This window comes from Bubalus bubalis, chromosome 8, assembly GCF_019923935.1.
Source record: "Bubalus bubalis isolate 160015118507 breed Murrah chromosome 8, NDDB_SH_1, whole genome shotgun sequence".
In the NCBI taxonomy this organism is placed as follows: domain Eukaryota; kingdom Metazoa; phylum Chordata; class Mammalia; order Artiodactyla; family Bovidae; genus Bubalus; species Bubalus bubalis.
Genome location: NC_059164.1, coordinates 60,341,796 through 60,359,363, shown reverse-complemented (window position 1 = coordinate 60,359,363; position 17,568 = coordinate 60,341,796). Strand labels below are relative to the sequence as shown.

At 41.9% G+C, this 17,568-nt stretch overlaps 1 protein-coding gene across 2 annotated transcripts in view; it reads right to left on the bottom strand.

The window, feature by feature from the left end:
• Positions 1 to 17,568, bottom strand: part of AOAH (acyloxyacyl hydrolase) — a 190,345-nt gene that overhangs the window by 34,036 nt on the left and 138,741 nt on the right. For both annotated transcript variants that reach the window (XM_006053721.4, XR_006552793.2), the window contains exons 15-16: positions 8,266 to 8,302; positions 7,426 to 7,500 (exon numbers count right to left, since the gene is read on the bottom strand). In XM_006053721.4, coding sequence (XP_006053783.2) covers positions 7,426 to 7,500; positions 8,266 to 8,302 — 112 coding nt within the window. The remainder of the gene's footprint in view (positions 1 to 7,425; positions 7,501 to 8,265; positions 8,303 to 17,568) is intronic.

The window sequence follows — 17,568 nt, the reverse complement described above, 5'->3', positions numbered from 1 at the left end:
CACAACATTCTGAATGTGCTCAATGCTACTGAATCATTCACTTTAAAATGGTTAATTTTACAATATGTGAATTTCATCTCAATAAAACAAATTTTTAAAAAGAATAATCTAAATGTATTAACCTGGGAAAGACTGCTGAAAAGTATTGTTGATCAAAAAGAACAAATTGCAGAGCACTAAGCATAATAATATTTCATTTCAATGAATATTAATCAGCCTGTAAGTTAGAATTTGAATAGAAAAAAAATCTGGATGCAAATACAGGAAGCTGTCTCTATTGGTTAGCTCAGAGCAGGCTTGTGGGGGCTGGTAGGGAGCGACTCTGGAGTAGCTCTCCCTTCCTAAACCCTGTATTATTTGAACTTCTTACAACAGATGTTATTTTGTGATCAGAGAAACAATCCATATGAAAGGGGTCCTCATATAATTTTATTCTTTCTAAAATAAGAAAGAAAACTGAGTTTTAATGGGAGGGGCAGAAAACATTGTCATCTTATATCATTTCCGCTCTATCTATTTCACTTAGCCAAATAAACCTTTCGCATTGTTGCTATCCCAAGGGTGACAGACTGGCCATGCGTGTGAGGGTCACCTGGGCCAGTTTGTCACGAGCGTCATGTCCCTATCCAGAGGAAAAGGTGGAGCAAGCCTGATGTTCGGGGCATTTGTTGCGGTTGGTGTATATGCTTCTACACTAGGTAATGAGGTCCTTGGACTTTGTGATAAAGACAATCTCTTTAACAAGTGGTGCTGGGAACTCTGGTCAACTACTTGTAAAAGAATGAAACTAGAACACTTTCTAACACCATACACAAAAATAAACTCAAAATGGATTAAAGATCTAAACGTAAGACCAGAAACTATAAAACTCCTAGAGGAGAACATAGGCAAAACACTCTCTGACATACATCACAGCAGGATCCTCTATGACCCACCTCCCAGAATATTGGAAATAAAAGCAAAAATAAACAAATGGGACCTAATTAACCTTAAAAGCTTCTGCACATCAAAGGAAACTATTAGCAAGGTGAAAAGACAACCTTCAGAATGGGAGAAGATAATAGCAAATGAAGCAACTGACAAACAACTAATCTCGAGAATATACAAGCAACTCCTACAGCTCAACTCCAGAAAAATAAATGACCCAATCAAAAAATGGGCCAAAGAACTAAATAGACATTTCTCCAAAGAAGACATACAGATGGCTAACAAACACATGAAAAGATGCTCAGCATCACTCATTATCAGAGAAATGCAAATCAAAACCACTATGAGGTACCATTTCACGCCAGTCAGAATGGCTGCAATCCAAAAGTCTACAAGTAATAAATGCTGGAGAGGGTGTGGAGAAAAGGGAACCCTCTTACACTGTTGGTGGGAATGCAAACTAGTACAGCCACTATGGAGAACAGTGTGGAGATTCCTTAAAAAACTGGAAATAGACATGCCTTATGATCCAGCAATTCCACTGCTGGGCATACACACTGAGAAAACCAGAAGGGAAAGAGACACGAGTACCCCAATGTTCATCGCAGCACTGTTTATAATAGCCAGGACATGGAAGCAACCTAGATGCCCATCAGCAGATGAATGGATAAGAAAGCTGTGGTACATATACACAATGGAGTATTATTCAGCCATTAAAAAGAATACATTTGAAGCAGTTCTAATGAGGTGGATGAAACTGGAGCCTATTATACAGAGTGAAGTAAGCCAGAAAGAAAAACACCAATACAGTATACTAACGCATATATATGGAATTTAGAAAGATGGTAACAATAACCCTGTGTACGAGACAGCAAAAGAGACACTGATGTATAGAACAATCTTATGGACTCTGTGGGAGAGGGAGAGGGTGGGAAGATTTGGGAGAATGGCATTGAAACATGTAAAATATCATGTATGAAACGAGTTGCCAGTCCAGGTTTGATGCACGATACTGGATGCTTGGGGCTGGTGCACTGGGACGACCCAGAGGGATGGAATGGGGAGGGAGGAGGGAGGAGGGTTCAGGATGGGGAACACATGTAAACCTGTGGCGGATTCATTTTGATAGTTGGCAAATCTAATACAGTTATGTAAAGTTTAAAAATAAAATAAAATTAAAAAAAAAAAAAAAACTGAAAAAAAAAAAAAAAATCATAATGTGAAAAAAAAAAAAAAAAAAAAAAAAAAAAGAGATAGGAGGCAAGGGAAAAAGATATCCATTTTACAAAACCCCAGCATGTAGAATAAAATTTTATATTTATGGTTTTTATTACTTTGGGAAAAATTATATGGTTTTATGAACAAAAAGGCTCTGTAACCTACAAAAAAAAGTACTCAGAAGGATCTGAGAATAGGTTGCCTATCTACTAGGGGTAAAAGACTGGTAAGGCTTGATTTGCAGATGTCCAACAGCACCAGAAGGACCCCAGTGTGTGGAGGGGATTCGGGCTGCCCCATGGGCTTGTTCAGACCAGGAGAATCCACCCAGAGTAACCAGGGTTTACCTTCACTGTGTGTTTGGAGTGCAACAGCAGGGGTGAAACAAAGCAAGCTGGGGTCTGTGTCCTGTCTTCTGTCAGTGGTAAAGCTAGCATGCACACCTGTTAACTTTTGCCTTGGCATCTCAGGTTTTGTTTTTTCTGCTGATACAACAGCAGTTTGGCACAGAGCAGTTATGCTGAGCTAAGCCTCTCCAACCACCTAAAAGCAAGATGAGTTAAGAGGGAGGAAAGTCTCCCAAACTCCCTCTTTAATGATTCTTTTTTGGTCAGAGACACAACCCTGATGATAAACAAAGACTCTCAGCTAATTTGCATTTATGAAAGGGCACCTCACAAAATAAGCAAGCTTAACCAAAATGGCTTGAAGTCAGAATAGATGCCATGATGCTTCTGCTGGAACAGTCTCCAGTCATCTTTGCTACATCACGTACACCTAGATAATTTACATGTGTGCATTGCTAGGTATACCCTGTCGTGGGCATAGCAAGCTCGGGTAAGTTCAGAAGGGTCTGAGTGGCAGATGGTGGGTCACCTCTTCTGGATGCCATACAAGGTCCCTGTGACTCTGTATCTGAAAAATTCTCAATGCCACTTTTATCTGTGTACTCTTTGACTCATTGGAAAAGACTCTGATGCTGGGAGGGATTGGGGGCAGGAGGAGAAGGGGACGACAGAGGATGAGATGGCTGGATGGCATCACCGACTCGTTGGACGTGAGTCTCAGTGAACTCCGGGAGTTGGTGATGGACAGGTAGGCCTGGCGTGCTGTGATTCATGGCGTCGCAAAGAGTTGGACACGACTGAGCGACTGAACTGAACTGAGTACTAGCATTTTAGTGATCAAAGAGTTCCAGTGATTTAGGAAACACCTCCCAGGCCTTGTGGGCATGCTAAGTCACTTTAGCCGTGTCCCACTCTTTGCGACCCTATGGTCTGTAGCCCACCAGACTCCTCTGTCCATGGGATTCTCCAGGCAAGAATACTGGAGTGGGTTGCCATGCTCTCCTCCAGGGGATCTTCCCAACCCAGGAATCAAACTCGCATCTCAGGTCTCCTACATTGGCAGGCGGATTCTTTACCACTAGCGCCACCTGTTGTCAAAGGCTGACTGGGCTGAGCTGAAACAACTTCCCCAGGATGCTCTGGAGCCCATGTCAGATCCACTTTGCCATCCTGGGTTTGCCTGCCACCGTGGTGCTTGCATCCTTCTTCACCCACTGGTGAGCTCACACCAGTCACTCGTGGAGAGGTGAAGGGTTGCGGGGACAGAGCTTAGGGGAGAAATATGAAAACCAGATTGAGAGACATGATGCTCATGCAAAGAAAATAACGAAAGAGAAAATGGTGCCCAGCACATGCTCTCACACGTCAGGACCACAGGGGTGGGCTTGGAACAGATGATGAGCCTTGCCTTTGGGCTCAGACTCTGTCCTCATCCTAATGAATTGTGCCCGATCATGCAAAATAAGCCTCATGTCTTGGGTGCAGGGCCAGCCACCATCATTTCATTAGCCTGGCAGGTGTTTCAGCCAGATTGCACCTGGTTGGTGGCAGGTGTGCCCCTTCTCGAGGAAGAAGGCAAACAGACTCTGCAGAAAACATTGCCCAGAATCAGATCAAGAGCCCAGAGACTTGTTGTGGTTGAGTGTTCAGATTTCACCCACAGCTAGTTTTGTGCTTTTGAAACATCCAGGTAAGAGAGGGCTTCCCAGGTGGTGCTAGTGATGAAGAATCTACCTGCCAATACAGGGGATGCCAGAGACACAGTTTCAGTCCCTGGGTCAGGAAGATCCCCTGCAGTAGGGAATGGCAACCTGCTCCAGTATTCTTGCCTGGAAAATTGAGGCAGCCCTTTTCTCCAGGCCCGCCAGTTGTAACCACATTATTGACTTCCCACCCCAACTCTTTGAAGAGGCCTCTTGACATAGACGGGGAATGGGGTGGGGACTCACTGGGCCCACATTACCTGATGCATAGGGGTCCTGGGGCCCTTAAAAGAGTATGTGGTCTGGAACATCCTGGCTGGTTGAGAAACTCCTTGGCCACCCACACTGCCACTGAGGAGGCTGGGAGAGAAAATTCCTCTGAGCAGGAGTTCTGTCCCTTCCCTTCTCTATTGGTTTTCTACCCTTGATTGGATGGAATGGATTGTTTTCTGGCAGCTGAACTCCTTGGAGTCTGTTATCTATCAGCACCTTGGCTGCTTCCTCTTAATGCAGTGCTGACCAGCTGTCCTGGATGACATCTGAAACAATGGCACTGCAGAAAAATGCTTTGCAGCTGGCGACACAGATGACCTCTGTAGGTGGCCTTGGCTCTCCCCATTAAGTAAAAGATATTTAGTTTATAATTTCTAGGTCCACTCTAAAAAATGGAACTAGATCCATTTCTGTGGCTAGTATTATGTGCTTATATATATGTATATGTATATCTATCTCTCTCTATATATATATTTATCACATTTCCAGTAATTATGATATTCTTTTTAGGGATGTCGTGTTGGGATATTGGGGAAGGTTTGTAATCACCCTTTATGAACTGAGGCTCTTGAGGCCACTCTCATTTCTCAGCACTCCTATTGCTACCCAAGCCTCTGCTGCTGTAGTTCACTCATACTTGCCCTATTTCCAGGAATTTTTCTGTATCACTCACATTCTGAAGTTTTTGAAGGCAATGATAGCAAAAGCCCAAGTAAGCTGGGTTAGTTTAAGCCAAATCAAGTAGAGTTACAATGACAAGGCTAAATTTGTCTATTTTACTTTTCTTGAATTCCTGATGCTAAAAGCTATTTTCCAATCCTGACCTTCATTCATTTAACAAGTACTTATTACCTACAAGAGTTTAAAGAATAGAGAAAGAAGCAGAGAACTATCATCATCATTAAAAAAAAAAGAAAAGAAAAAAGTCAAGCAAATATCCTAAAAGTTTTTTCAGGACAAACTTATTATGCAATTTGTTGCTGGCTTGAGCTTTTTATGAAATCACTTTGCTCATTTGGGGTAATCTCCTCCACCTTGATGTTCTGGCAGATGGGAGGTATAGTTGCCATCTGTCTTTATTTTTCTAACCCCTCCACAGGACGTTGCAAAATGGGCACCGTGGGGACACCCCACACAGCCAACTCCATTCTTTCACCCAAATGCTTGCTGTTTATTTGCCCAGACCCCCCGGGGGGAAGAAGGCTGGCGCAGGTCTCTGGCTGATGTCTACCTGCCCTTTAGCTCCTTGGAAAAGGAAAAGCAGGGCCAGGATGGAGGGACCTCTGCATGTGCAGCTTCTGCTGAAAACATGCAGTTTCAGGGATTTGGGGCTCTTGCACTAGAAGTCTTTCTGCAGGTGTTTTTTTACTCAGTATAACCGGCTTGTTCTCTGTCCCCTCCTGGGGGATAGGATCCAGAGATTGGAGGGGCACTGGCTGATCTGACCATAGGTTTTTTCTGTTCTTTGATGGGACTGGGGGCTGAAGCTCATTGCTTTACCTTTCATAAGCTCTTTGAGGTCAGGGATGGTGGCCTCTTTGCCAGTGTATCCTAGAGCCAGGCACAGAGCTCGGCACATCGTAAGTGGTCAATACATACTTTTAAAAGCACATGCATAAAAGAAAGAAAATGAGACAAGTATGGACTGTAGAAAGAACACAGAATTTAGCCAGAGAACCTTGTTGGGCTCTCATCTTTGCTTCTCACTAACTAAGGAAGTAAGTTTCTTAATAACCTTGCTGAAACGGTTTCCTCATTTGTAAAATGGAGCAACAGCACTTGCCTCTTAGGGCTGCTGTGGGGATGAGATGATACAGAGAGCGGTGTGGCTCTTGGCTCATGGAAGGTTTTGGGGGTGTTTGCTGTTTACTGGAGAGTACCAGGTGGCTCATCACAGAGCTAACTCGGGTCCCCAGAATGTAGCCTTGGCAGACTTGGGATTCTGGGGAGAGTGGTAAACCAGCCTAGGGGCTGCCAGCAGGGCACATGAGTATCTCTGGGTTGCAGCATGGAATCTCCTGCCCTGAACTCACTTCACTGATTAGGCCTACACCTCCTTCACCATAAGAGTTCTGAGGCTCTCATGGAGGTTTCCATGAGGGCAAACACAATTTCATAATATTCAACCATGTTTTTAGCACAAGCTTAAAAAGCTCTTGGTGAGTGAAGTACAGAAAAGTGAAAGGTGGGCAGTGAGCAGGGTGGCCTGGGGGGCCCTTGGGTTGGAGTCCAGCTCTGCCATCCGTCACTAATTGGACGAGTCATGTCCCCTCTCTTGGCTTTGCTTTTCTGTTTTCCAAAATGATGGGTGGGTGGCTACTGGGGAGTTGTTTTAGATCTGATCTCACCTTTTTTTTTTCTTTTTGGCCATGATCACAGGACAGATGGCATTCACATGTGCGGCATATTCTTAGGGGTATGCACAGACTTTGAGAAGCCTTCCAAAATGTTGTGGGGGAACGAAGGCATTCAACATTTTGAAATCACTACTGATATTAGCAGTTTAGCAAAACCACTTTTTTGCTATGGGCCATGGGCACAGATAGGATTGGCTGTGAATCATGTGTAGGTTTCTTTGCAAAGCTCTAAGTCTGTGCTATCTCAACCACACGAGTAAGTAAATCAGAAGATGAGTGAAGAAGCTGTTCTTATGGGATAGCTGTGATTTTGCTTTATTTTATTTCAAAAGTCACGCTTCTCAGTCTTGGACTTTTGGCTAACAGCAGCATATTTCTTGTGATGTAATTCAGAGTTGATCATGACACACCCATTTGTTGTGAAGCAGAGCAAAGAATTAATGGGATCAGAATTTTTCAGAGGGTCTTTCAGCTTTACAGATTGATTCTATTGAGTCGACATGTGTCCAGGACTTGTTAAGACAGGGAAGCAGGCTACTGGAATGGAGTGGAGATGAGGGGAAACTCAAAGAACCTTCCAAACATTTTTTAGTAACTCACCCACTGCAGACATCATTTCCAATCATGGCATATATGACAATGGCTGGATAATCCAACAGCTGGTTCCTAGATAAACTGAGAAGCCATAGATGGAATTTGAATATCGAACACTTGGAAACCTAGCTTTGGAACCAACCAACATGTGAAAGCATCTTCAAATGGCCAACCTCTGGGTAACTTTTTGCTACTTTTCTTTCATTCTAGTGTCTCCATTCCCACTTCCCCTCTTCTCTATAATCTTTAACCCACTTCTCCATTAGGAAAAGACCACATAAATACATACCTACATTTAGAGTAGGTTGAAGTCTCCAGTAGAGGGACACGCTACCATCTTTCACAATATTTGCCATCAGTAAACCCAGATCAGTTTCCTGAGGTACTTATGTCCAGATGTGTAGGGCATTATGACAGATGTGGACATAGTCAACTTTGAAAAATCAAGGGTTTCTCAAGGTTCCTATTCTGGACACCCCAGGCCTTGCTAATGAATTTTAAGTCAAATATGAGCAAAAACTTGTTTTCTCATTCATAAAGCAGGAATAAGAAGCAGTCTTTTTTTGTCTTTTTCAGATACGTGGGCCAGACCTAAGTTTTACCCACTTTGTATACATTTTTATGACCCTTTTGAAAGAATACATGTAAATTAACCATATCCTGTGGTCACTGGCCCAAGAAGTGAAAACTTCCCAGTGTTTGGAGAGTGACTAACAAGTTATGGATGTTCAGTATAAGTCGCTACTGGATAATAACACAGAGTTTTTTTTTTGTTTTTTTTTTTTTAATTTTTCAGAATAGAAACCCAACCTAAAAACAACTTATATCCCTCCCTTTTCCACTTACCTTTCTATAAATCTCTCCAGGTTTTGGGAGGATGCACCTGAATAGTTAAAATTGAGAAAATAATTAAAGTTAGTAAATTCAAGTCAGCACTATCAGTATGAGAATTTGACTGATTGACGGAAATCATGGAAGAACTATCATTGTATGGTCAAAGGTCATCCAAACCATCGTACTGATGGGAATGACTTCATCCTACAACTTTCTTAATGGGCCTTCTGTTTACTTGGCATTATATTAACATAATCCTAACATTTTTGGATTCACAGATTTCAAGACATTTACTGAGCGCAAATGGGTACACTTTCTAATAGATGTGAGAAAAAGTATAAATCTATCAGCAGAGACAGAAACTATCCAAAGATTAAGGAATGAGTTAGGGAATGAGAGGGACAGTAAAAAGGATTATTCAAGAACTGCACATCTCCCTGGAAATCCCCATGTAATAGCCTGCTGGTGTTCCTGCTCACTCCTGAGGCTCCTCCTGACTGGCTGGCCTGTGCAAGAGTCGGATTGTAGAGCTGATTTATTTAAGCTCCCGTAGTGACACAGATGACTTCATTCCCCTATTCTTGATACCACCAATAATGAATCTCTTATATGAAAATTGTATTCATTGAATGTTCTTTTTATTGTCAAGACTCTGCTAAACACTTATTAATTCATTTAGGCCTTAGCACCACAGTACGAGGTAGCATTGTGTGTGTGTGTGTGTGTGTGCACGCGCGCACACGCGCATGCTCATGTGGGTGTGTGCACTTGTCTCTTGCGTCTCTTGCATTGGCAGGCAAATTCTTTACCACTGTGCCAGCTTGGAAGCCCTAGGCACAGTAGGTCTCCATTTTATAGAGGAGGAAACTGAGGCTCACTTAAAGTGACTTTCCCAACGCCACATAACTAATCATTTGGAGAGTTGCACTTCAAAGTCTGTCGCTTCTGTAAGGCTGAGCTCTGGCTCCCTGTGTGACACGGCTTCTCTAGACTGAGTTCACTGTTTCAAATAAGTTCACTGTTTCTTTGTCCATTGGCAGATAGTCTGCAGTGATTAGCGAGTAATCCTCAGGTGGGTAGTACAATTCAAGTGGCAAGGGAGATTTTCCTGTAACTTCTAGCCTTGGAAGCTTGGGGGGAAAGCCAGTGGGTTTCTTGTGGAAACAAATGGGCAAAAGGGCAGTGCTCAGCTATTAGGAACTAATTAGCCCATGTCCCCTCGAAACTGTGTGACCATGCAGGGTAGGCCTCCTTTTCCACATACAACTAGATACAAGCTATATGTGCAGCATTGATGTTCTCTTGGCTGATTCAGGAATGTTAGCATAATAAATGAACATTGCTTTATTTCCCCTCTCATTGTGGTAAAATATACAACACATAAACATAACCATTTTAATCCTTTTTGAGTGTGCAATTCAGTGACATTAAATACATTTACATTGTTATGCAACCACCATCACTATCCATTTCTAGAATTTTCCCGTCATACCAAATAGAAGCAGTCTCTGATAACACCATTCTATCTTCTGTTGGTATATATTGAACTATTCTGGGTACCTCAGATAGGTGGAATCATACCTTATTCATCTTTTTTGTGTTGGACTTATTTCACTTAGCATAACGTTCTCAAAGGACCTCCATTTGTAGCCTGTGTTAGAATTTCCTTACTTAAAGACTGAATAATTTTCCATTTTTGCACATACCACATTTTGTTTATCCATTCATCTGTCAATGGGCATTCGAGTTGCTTCTACCATTTGGTTATTATGAATACACTGCCTATGAACATCGGTGTGCAAGTACCTGTTTAGGTTCATTTAGGTTATTGAAATCATTGGACCATATGGCAATGCTACATTTAATTTATTTTAGGAATCATCATACACTCTTTGTTTCCTTTTTGTGGTGGGGCTTTCCTGATAGCTCAGCTGGTAAAGAATCCACCTGCAATGTGGGAGACCTGGGTTCTATCTCTGGGTTGGGAAGATCCCCTGGAAAAGGCAAAGGCTACCCACTCCAGTATTCTGGCCTGGAGAGTTCCATGGACTATATAGTCCATGGGGTTGCAAAGAGTTGGACACCACTGAGCGACTCTCAGTTCAGGGTAGTATTAATATGCACACAGACATGCAAATTAAGGGTCGTCAGTTCACCTTAGCATGTAAGCATTCATTCACCCTCTCCATTTATTTGTTGAGAACCTGCCATATGCCTGACACATAGTAGGGAATTAACAGGTGAGTTGGACACAGCCTTTATACCTGAGGATTACCATCTATGGGGGCAGACACATGACTGAGCACTAGAGTAAGGTTGAGTGCAGATCCAAACCAGAAAACTCAATGTGATTTGAGCCTATTATCTCTGCTCAGAGAAGGTGCCAGGTTTTACAACACTGAGTCCTAAACATAGACCCAAAGTAGTTCTGGGCGTGAGGTTGTTCCCTTTTGCTCTCAAGAGGGAAGATAAGAAGGACAGCCACTGGGAGCCTACAGTGGCTGACTCATCTCATCAGCTGGGCCCTTCATTCAGTGCCAGCTCCAGGACTCTCAACTTCCCATTTTCAGTAAGATAATAAATCAAGAGGTGTTTAATTCTCACTCTTTGATTTTTCTCTTAATGAGAAATGAAAACTCAAGCCATGAGTGGAAAAAAAAATAAAGGTCCAGGTCAGGGATTGTCAATAATTTCCCTCATTATCCAGAGTACAACTGGGAACTGAGGTGCAGAGTACCCACAGAGCTTGAGGAAAATGGAAATGAAAACCTGTCATGGCATGCCATATGGAGAGCCCCTCCCTGGGCCCACATCCCCTGATCTCTCTGCTGCCAAGACAAAGATGGCAGGCCAATGGCAAAGGCTTGAGGTGGGTTTAAAAGCAGCAATCACAAACATCCACCCAAGGAGAGAGGAAGTATGCATACTTCTTTACCCAAATGTTAATTTTTTTCTGGTGGGTGTTTGTAATAGGAGCAAAGAATTTTCTTTGCTCCAAAGTTGTTACACTTCCATATTTCCATTTTCTTTTGGAAATCTCAGTTTTATGGGATTATGTAATGAGTTTACAGAATTCCCATGTTACTTTCTCTTCTGAGCCCCCCTTTCCTGTAGTCCTGCTACTCTTCCACCAGCCACATCATCGTTTGGTATCTCTCTCCCTCCCAAGCTCTATTTTCTCTCTTCTCCTGTATGTAGACTTCCTCCAGACTGCTGATTTTGTTGCTGCTACTGCTACTACTATTACAGAAAATACTTAGTAAAGCAGTTGGAGCTGAAAGATGTGAGTAGAAGAGAAAGATAGCTCCTAGCCTGTGGAATGTGGCCAAACAAGAGCAGCATTCAAAGAACTGGAGATGCCCTTAAGAGGTCCCTACCTGGTCTCTACAGTGATAGATCAGAGAAATGGAAAAGTTCTGACTATGAAATAGGGACATTTAATTTATTTGTCAAGGTAGTCCAATGGAGAATCTACCTGTCATCAAGAAAGGAAAGAGCAGTGTCCTTATTGGCCACAAGTCTGACTTTTGGCTCATCTTTTTAAAATAAGGCACTGTACATTGCAAGTAAAGAAGGGTTTCCTATAATGTCAGTGTTGGTTTTCCTTTCATGAGTAAATTTCAGCTTACAGTTTCACTGATGGATCAGTGTTGACTATAGCAGCAAGTGCTTCATATTCTGGACATTCGACGGTCTCTAAATAACCTGTAATTTTTAAATTCTGTGCCTGGCCAGATACTTTTGGATTTTGTGGGAAAAGTCCAGGATGGGATGATTTGAGAAAATAGCATTGAACCATGTATGTTACCATATGTGAAATAGATGACCAGTCCAAGTTTGGTGCATGAAACAGGGCACTCAAAGTCAAGCCGGTGCACTGGGGCAACCCAGAGGGATGGGATGGGGATGGAAGTGGGGGGAGGGGTTTGGGATGGGGGACATGTACACCCCTGACTGATTTATGTCAATGTGTGGCAAAAACCACCACCATTATTCTAAAGTAATTAGCTTCCAATTCAAATAAACAAAAGCAAAAGATCTAGTTCTTATATGAGAACCTGTAAAAAAGGACTGTAAGGTGCATTTTACAACCTCCACTATACAGTTTTTTTGTCAGATAGTTCCAACATTTTGGCATTGACATCTGTTAGTTTTCTTTTCCCCTGCAAGTTGAGATTTTTCTGGTTCCTTATGTGCTGAGTAATTTTGGATTTTATCATTGGCATCTTGGATATTAAAAGACTCTGAGCCTTGTACTTTTGTCTTATTAGGCAATCCATTCAGATTCAGGAGGCAAGTTCTACCAGCCTTCTGGGAGGTTATGATTTCAATGTCCATTCCCCTGTCAAAGCCTCTGTAGAGTTATTCTGATTAGTCTCACGTCTGTGCCACTGAGTGGGACCTAGACAGCAGTCTATGTTGAAGTTGAGTTCTCAGAGTCTTTGGTATGCAATTAAGGATCAGATCTGTGCATGTTTAGCTCAAGATTAAGCCCAGGAGTTCATACACTACTTTATGAGGTTGCTTTCCCAAGTTCCTCCCACTCTAGAAGCTCCTTGGTCCTTTCTGGTTCCTTGGGCTCCCCTCCATCGTCCTAAAGCCCCAGTTTCCACTCCCCTACTCTCATGTACACTTCTCACAGGTTAACTCATTATAGGATCTCATAATAAGAGGACAGAGTGAGAAAATGAGCGATGGGGGATTTACCTTACCCTTCTGGGAGCACAGCTCTTGTCATTAGAGATGTCCCTGGTGGTGGCTCAGATGGTAAAGAATCTGCCTGCAGTGCAGGAGATGTGGGTTTGATCCCTGGGTTGGGAAGATCCTCTGGAGAAGGGAATGGCAACCCACTCCAGTATTCTTGTCTGGAGAATTCCATGGACAGAGGATCCTGTTGGGCTATAGTCCATGGGGTCGAGTCGGATACAACTGAGTGACTAATACCCCCACACCAAGAATTCTAGGCACCTCCTCACTGCTGCCCCGACACTGAGAAGAAACTCCCTTCCCACTTCTAGAGTGAGCGCTAGAGAGCTTCTTCTAACTCCATCAGTTCGTGCCACTCTTCACTTCTGGATTTGGGGCAGTACTGGGTCTAGTTTGGAAGACATCAGAGGACAACAAAATGCCAGCACCACTTCTGGTTTGGCTGTACTCCTGATTCTGGTTTTCTTCTTCTGTTTACTTTCCCAGAGTCCTCCAACATCTTTTCCATAGATTCTGTCTAGGTTTTATGGCTGCATTTCTTGGGACAGACAGGGTAGAGTGTGCTTACTCCATTATACCTGGAACCAGAAACCTGAATGCATTATAAAGAGTATAAATAGTTCATGAAAAATGTGGTGTCATACAGTGACCTAAAATTAATTTAATAATGTCATTTAACTTTAATTAAATTTTAAATAATGCAGATTTTGCTTATAAATTTAGGAAGCATTTTGAAGAGCACAATTCGTATAATCTAGTTTAAAAAAATCAGCCATGAGAAATTTAAATTCTTTCTTGTCTCTAAAAGTGTTGCTTGTAATAAGCAGAAATATTCAAACTAATACATTGACCTCCAACTCAAAATAGTAGGTACTTAATAATTGTTTGTTGTGACAGTTTCTGATGGTGTTTCTACTACTGAAAATGCTTTCAAATTCACAAGTGTGGTTCTGAATTTCTGTGACAAACTAGATAAATGATTCCCCAAAACATGTATTTTTAGAAGAATATAATAACCTCCCCAGAGTGGATCTAATCTACCTGCTAGTCTCAAAACTTGACATAGCTTCACAAGTATCCTTCAGCTATGCTAAACTTCTCTCTCCTTTTTCCCCAAAGATACTTTGCCCTTGGAGCATGTATGCACAGAGTCACCATCTCCCCATGGTTTTTGGATTTCTATTTTTTTTCTGCAAGGCTCTCTGCTCTGAAGATTTCCTCTCCTCCAGGCAGAGCTAAGTGGCTCCCACCTTCAGAAGGCCTCAACCTTCCTCTCTTTTAGTGTCATTTTCTAAGAACCATAATTGTTTCCATCTTGTCTCTCTTTTCTGGTTACTTATGGTCTCCTTAAAGATGGGCACTTTGTCTTGTTCACCTTTCTGTTTCTAGCACCTATTGCAATATTGGAGAGGAAACAGAGAGAGTGGTGGGGCAAAATCCAATGGAGCGTGAGAGGGAGGGAAGTAAAAGAGAAGAGAAGACCAGTGGTAAAAGGCACAGCCCAAGATACTTTGAAACTGCCAAAAAATCCAGCAAGTTCATTTCAGCTATCAACACAAGTAGCAGTGAACTTTCCCTATAACGGCCTTTATCTTGAGCCCTAAACCAAAGGGATTGATTGAAAAGAGACCCCTTGCCATGGACAGTTACATATAAAAGTGTAATATATGCTTCTGAATCTGTCCTCTGCAGGTGTGCTGATTCAAGAAGTACAGAATGAAAATCCTGACCTAACAGAAGAATCTCAAGCATACGCTCATCACTCTTCATATTATAATTGTTGTCAGTTACGCTGCCCTGCTATGATGTGTTGCATGGGACAAGCAGAAGCCAGAAAGGGCTGTGTAGATAAATCCTAAGAAATAGTCCCACTGGAATCACAATATCTCCATTCTTTAATGATTCTTTGAAATTCCAGAAAGTATTAAAAATTGGAATGATGTCCTCTAATAAAAGGAGGGAAATGTATCCCTCTATATGACATATGTAACACTAAAATAGAAACTTTTGAAATCACTCTTTCAAAAGTTTCTATTATAGTTAAGTGCTGTATCTTGGAAGTATTTTTGGTCTTTGAGAGAAATAACAAGTTTTGATGCCTGCAGTCCTCCTCTAGTATATCTGTGTGCATTTGCCTTTTAGATCAAGCATCTCAAAAATTGGTATTAAAATCTTTGTTTGTTGTTGTGATCACACTAGATCATAGCTCCCAAACAGAAATGTCCTAGTTGTTTTGTTGTAAATAATTTCTGTTGTTTCCTCTCAACATCTTGGGTTGAGACCAAATATTCCACCCAGTGGATGGGTTCATCAAATATTTACTGAGGGCCTATTTCTGTTTGGCAAAGGTGACTTCTTTGCTTCTTCCAATACTCTGTGGCTTTAAAAAATTGTCTTAAAATTTTCACTTTGAAATGATTTCTAAAAAGTTGAAATAATTTCCATAAGTTAGAATACTAAACAAAAAGTTGCAAAAATAGAACAAAGGATTTGCACATACCCTTTCATCCAGATTCTCTAAATGTGAAATGTGAGCATATTTCATAACCATAGTGCAGTGATGGAAATCAGGAAATTCACATTGGTCCAATACTATTGTCTACTCTACAGACCTCATTCAAATTTCACTAATTGCCCCACTGATGACCAGGGCCAGCATCTAATTCAGAATTACATGTTGTATTTACTCTCATGTTTGTCTTTTTTTTTTTCAAATGTCTGTTTCGCCTCCTTTAATCTGGGCTGATTCCTTAGTCTTTCTTTGTCCTTCACAACCTTGACACTTTTGAAGGGTGCTGGCCAATTATTTTATACAATATCCTTCATTTGGGGTTTGTCTTATGTTTCTTCATGATTTAATTCAGATTATAACTAAATACTACAGTAGCAGTTGCTCATTTAAAGTACAAAACCTTTTTTCTTCCAATACAGAGATTTGGGGGAGGGGCTGGGAGGGTATGTAAATAATAAGCCCTTGTATATATAATTGAATTCAGCTAAGGCTGAATTAATACTTCATTTGTAGTTTTTCTCTTCATCCTTCTTTTACTTTTTTCTTGTCTCTATCCCTTTCTGAGAGGACCACTTTTGATAAAGAAAGCTGACACAGAATGCTGGGTCAAGGTATCTAATTCTGACATTCACCTGGCCTCCAAGGCAGGTATTGGTGTCCCAGCAAGTAAGATGGTGGCTTTAGAGTCTAGAATTCAAAAGCAGGACAGTATGGCCTGGTGGGGGCCTGAACAGACATGCTGGTGTGCCCCGTAGGATACAAGCAGTTTTCAGCTCTAACAAGCTAATGGATTGTGGGCAAGTTACTTCTCCCCACTCCCTTTCACTCTGATTCTGCTCCAAGCCCTCCTCCTTGGAGAGGAGTCTACCTTAGAATTGCATCCCTACCCCATCGCTACCGAGCTTTCTCTTCTCCTCCCCACTTCACCCATTCAGCCTCCCTAAGACATTATCCTGTAGATGGTCTGCATGTGAATTCCACATGCAGCCCTGAATTTTGCCCCCCTGTTTTAGTTTCTCCAGGGTCTGTCAGATTCTCTCCCATTCTCCATATGGTTTAACTAAATGCTAAACAGGGGAACCATCAAGATGAATTCTCTTTTTTTTGGAGGTGTGGGGGCTGGGTGCTGGGTAGAGAAGCCAAGAAGTTCAAGATCGAATCTGGTTTGTGGGAAGGGGTTTGAGGTTGGGTTGGGTAGATGAGTCTGCAAACACATGCACTTTGGCAAATGTTAACACTCTCCACTTTTCATATCTATATGTTTGCAGTCAGTCCCTTGTGCCCCACTCTCCCACTGAGTGGGTTAGCATATGTGTACACAGAGAGAGGCAATTTCTCACTGTATGGATGGGCCCCTCAAGAAGACACACTCCAGCACTTTTGACTTTCTGAAAACAAAACAACCCCAAACAGGTGTTTACACCAGCTTTGCTAAACTTGCAAAAATAAAATGAAGGAGGTTGCTGGCAGAAAAAGACATTCTATTTCAAGCTAGTAAAGTCCCATTTGCAAACTGTAAAGAGATCCTCAGTGCAACCTCTAAGCCTGTCAGATGCCCTCCTCGGCAGGCTGTGGCCATGGAGATTTAGGGCTGGGATTTGCTTGTTTCTTAAAGCAGAAGAGTCTTGTTTATTTTGGAAGGCGATGCCTTATGAATTTTTATTTACTTTAAAATACATACTGATATTGAATACCATGTTAACATTTGTTTTTCTTCTACCCTTTATTTTAGATGGAGTGTAATCTTGTCACTCAGAGTTTTTGCCCACCATGGAGGTATTCAGTTTGGCAAAAGATTATTGTGTGTGTGCTTTTCCTCTCTTCAAAGGTTAAATGTAACCCCTGAGAGTTATTAGTTTAAAAAAAGCATGTTGGGTTGACAGGTACCTCCTACATGCAGCAGAGTCTGACCTCAGGGTTGCAGGTACATGTCCTCAGTGTCAGAGGAGGAAGCCAGACTTGAAGCAAATGACTCAGCTATAAGCGAGGAGATGCAGCCACAGAGGCAGGGACAAAGGGCTTCAGTGAGGGTTGAATAAAAGCTAGTACTTTTTTTTTTTTAATCATACAATCATTTTTAGATGAATTTTTTTCCC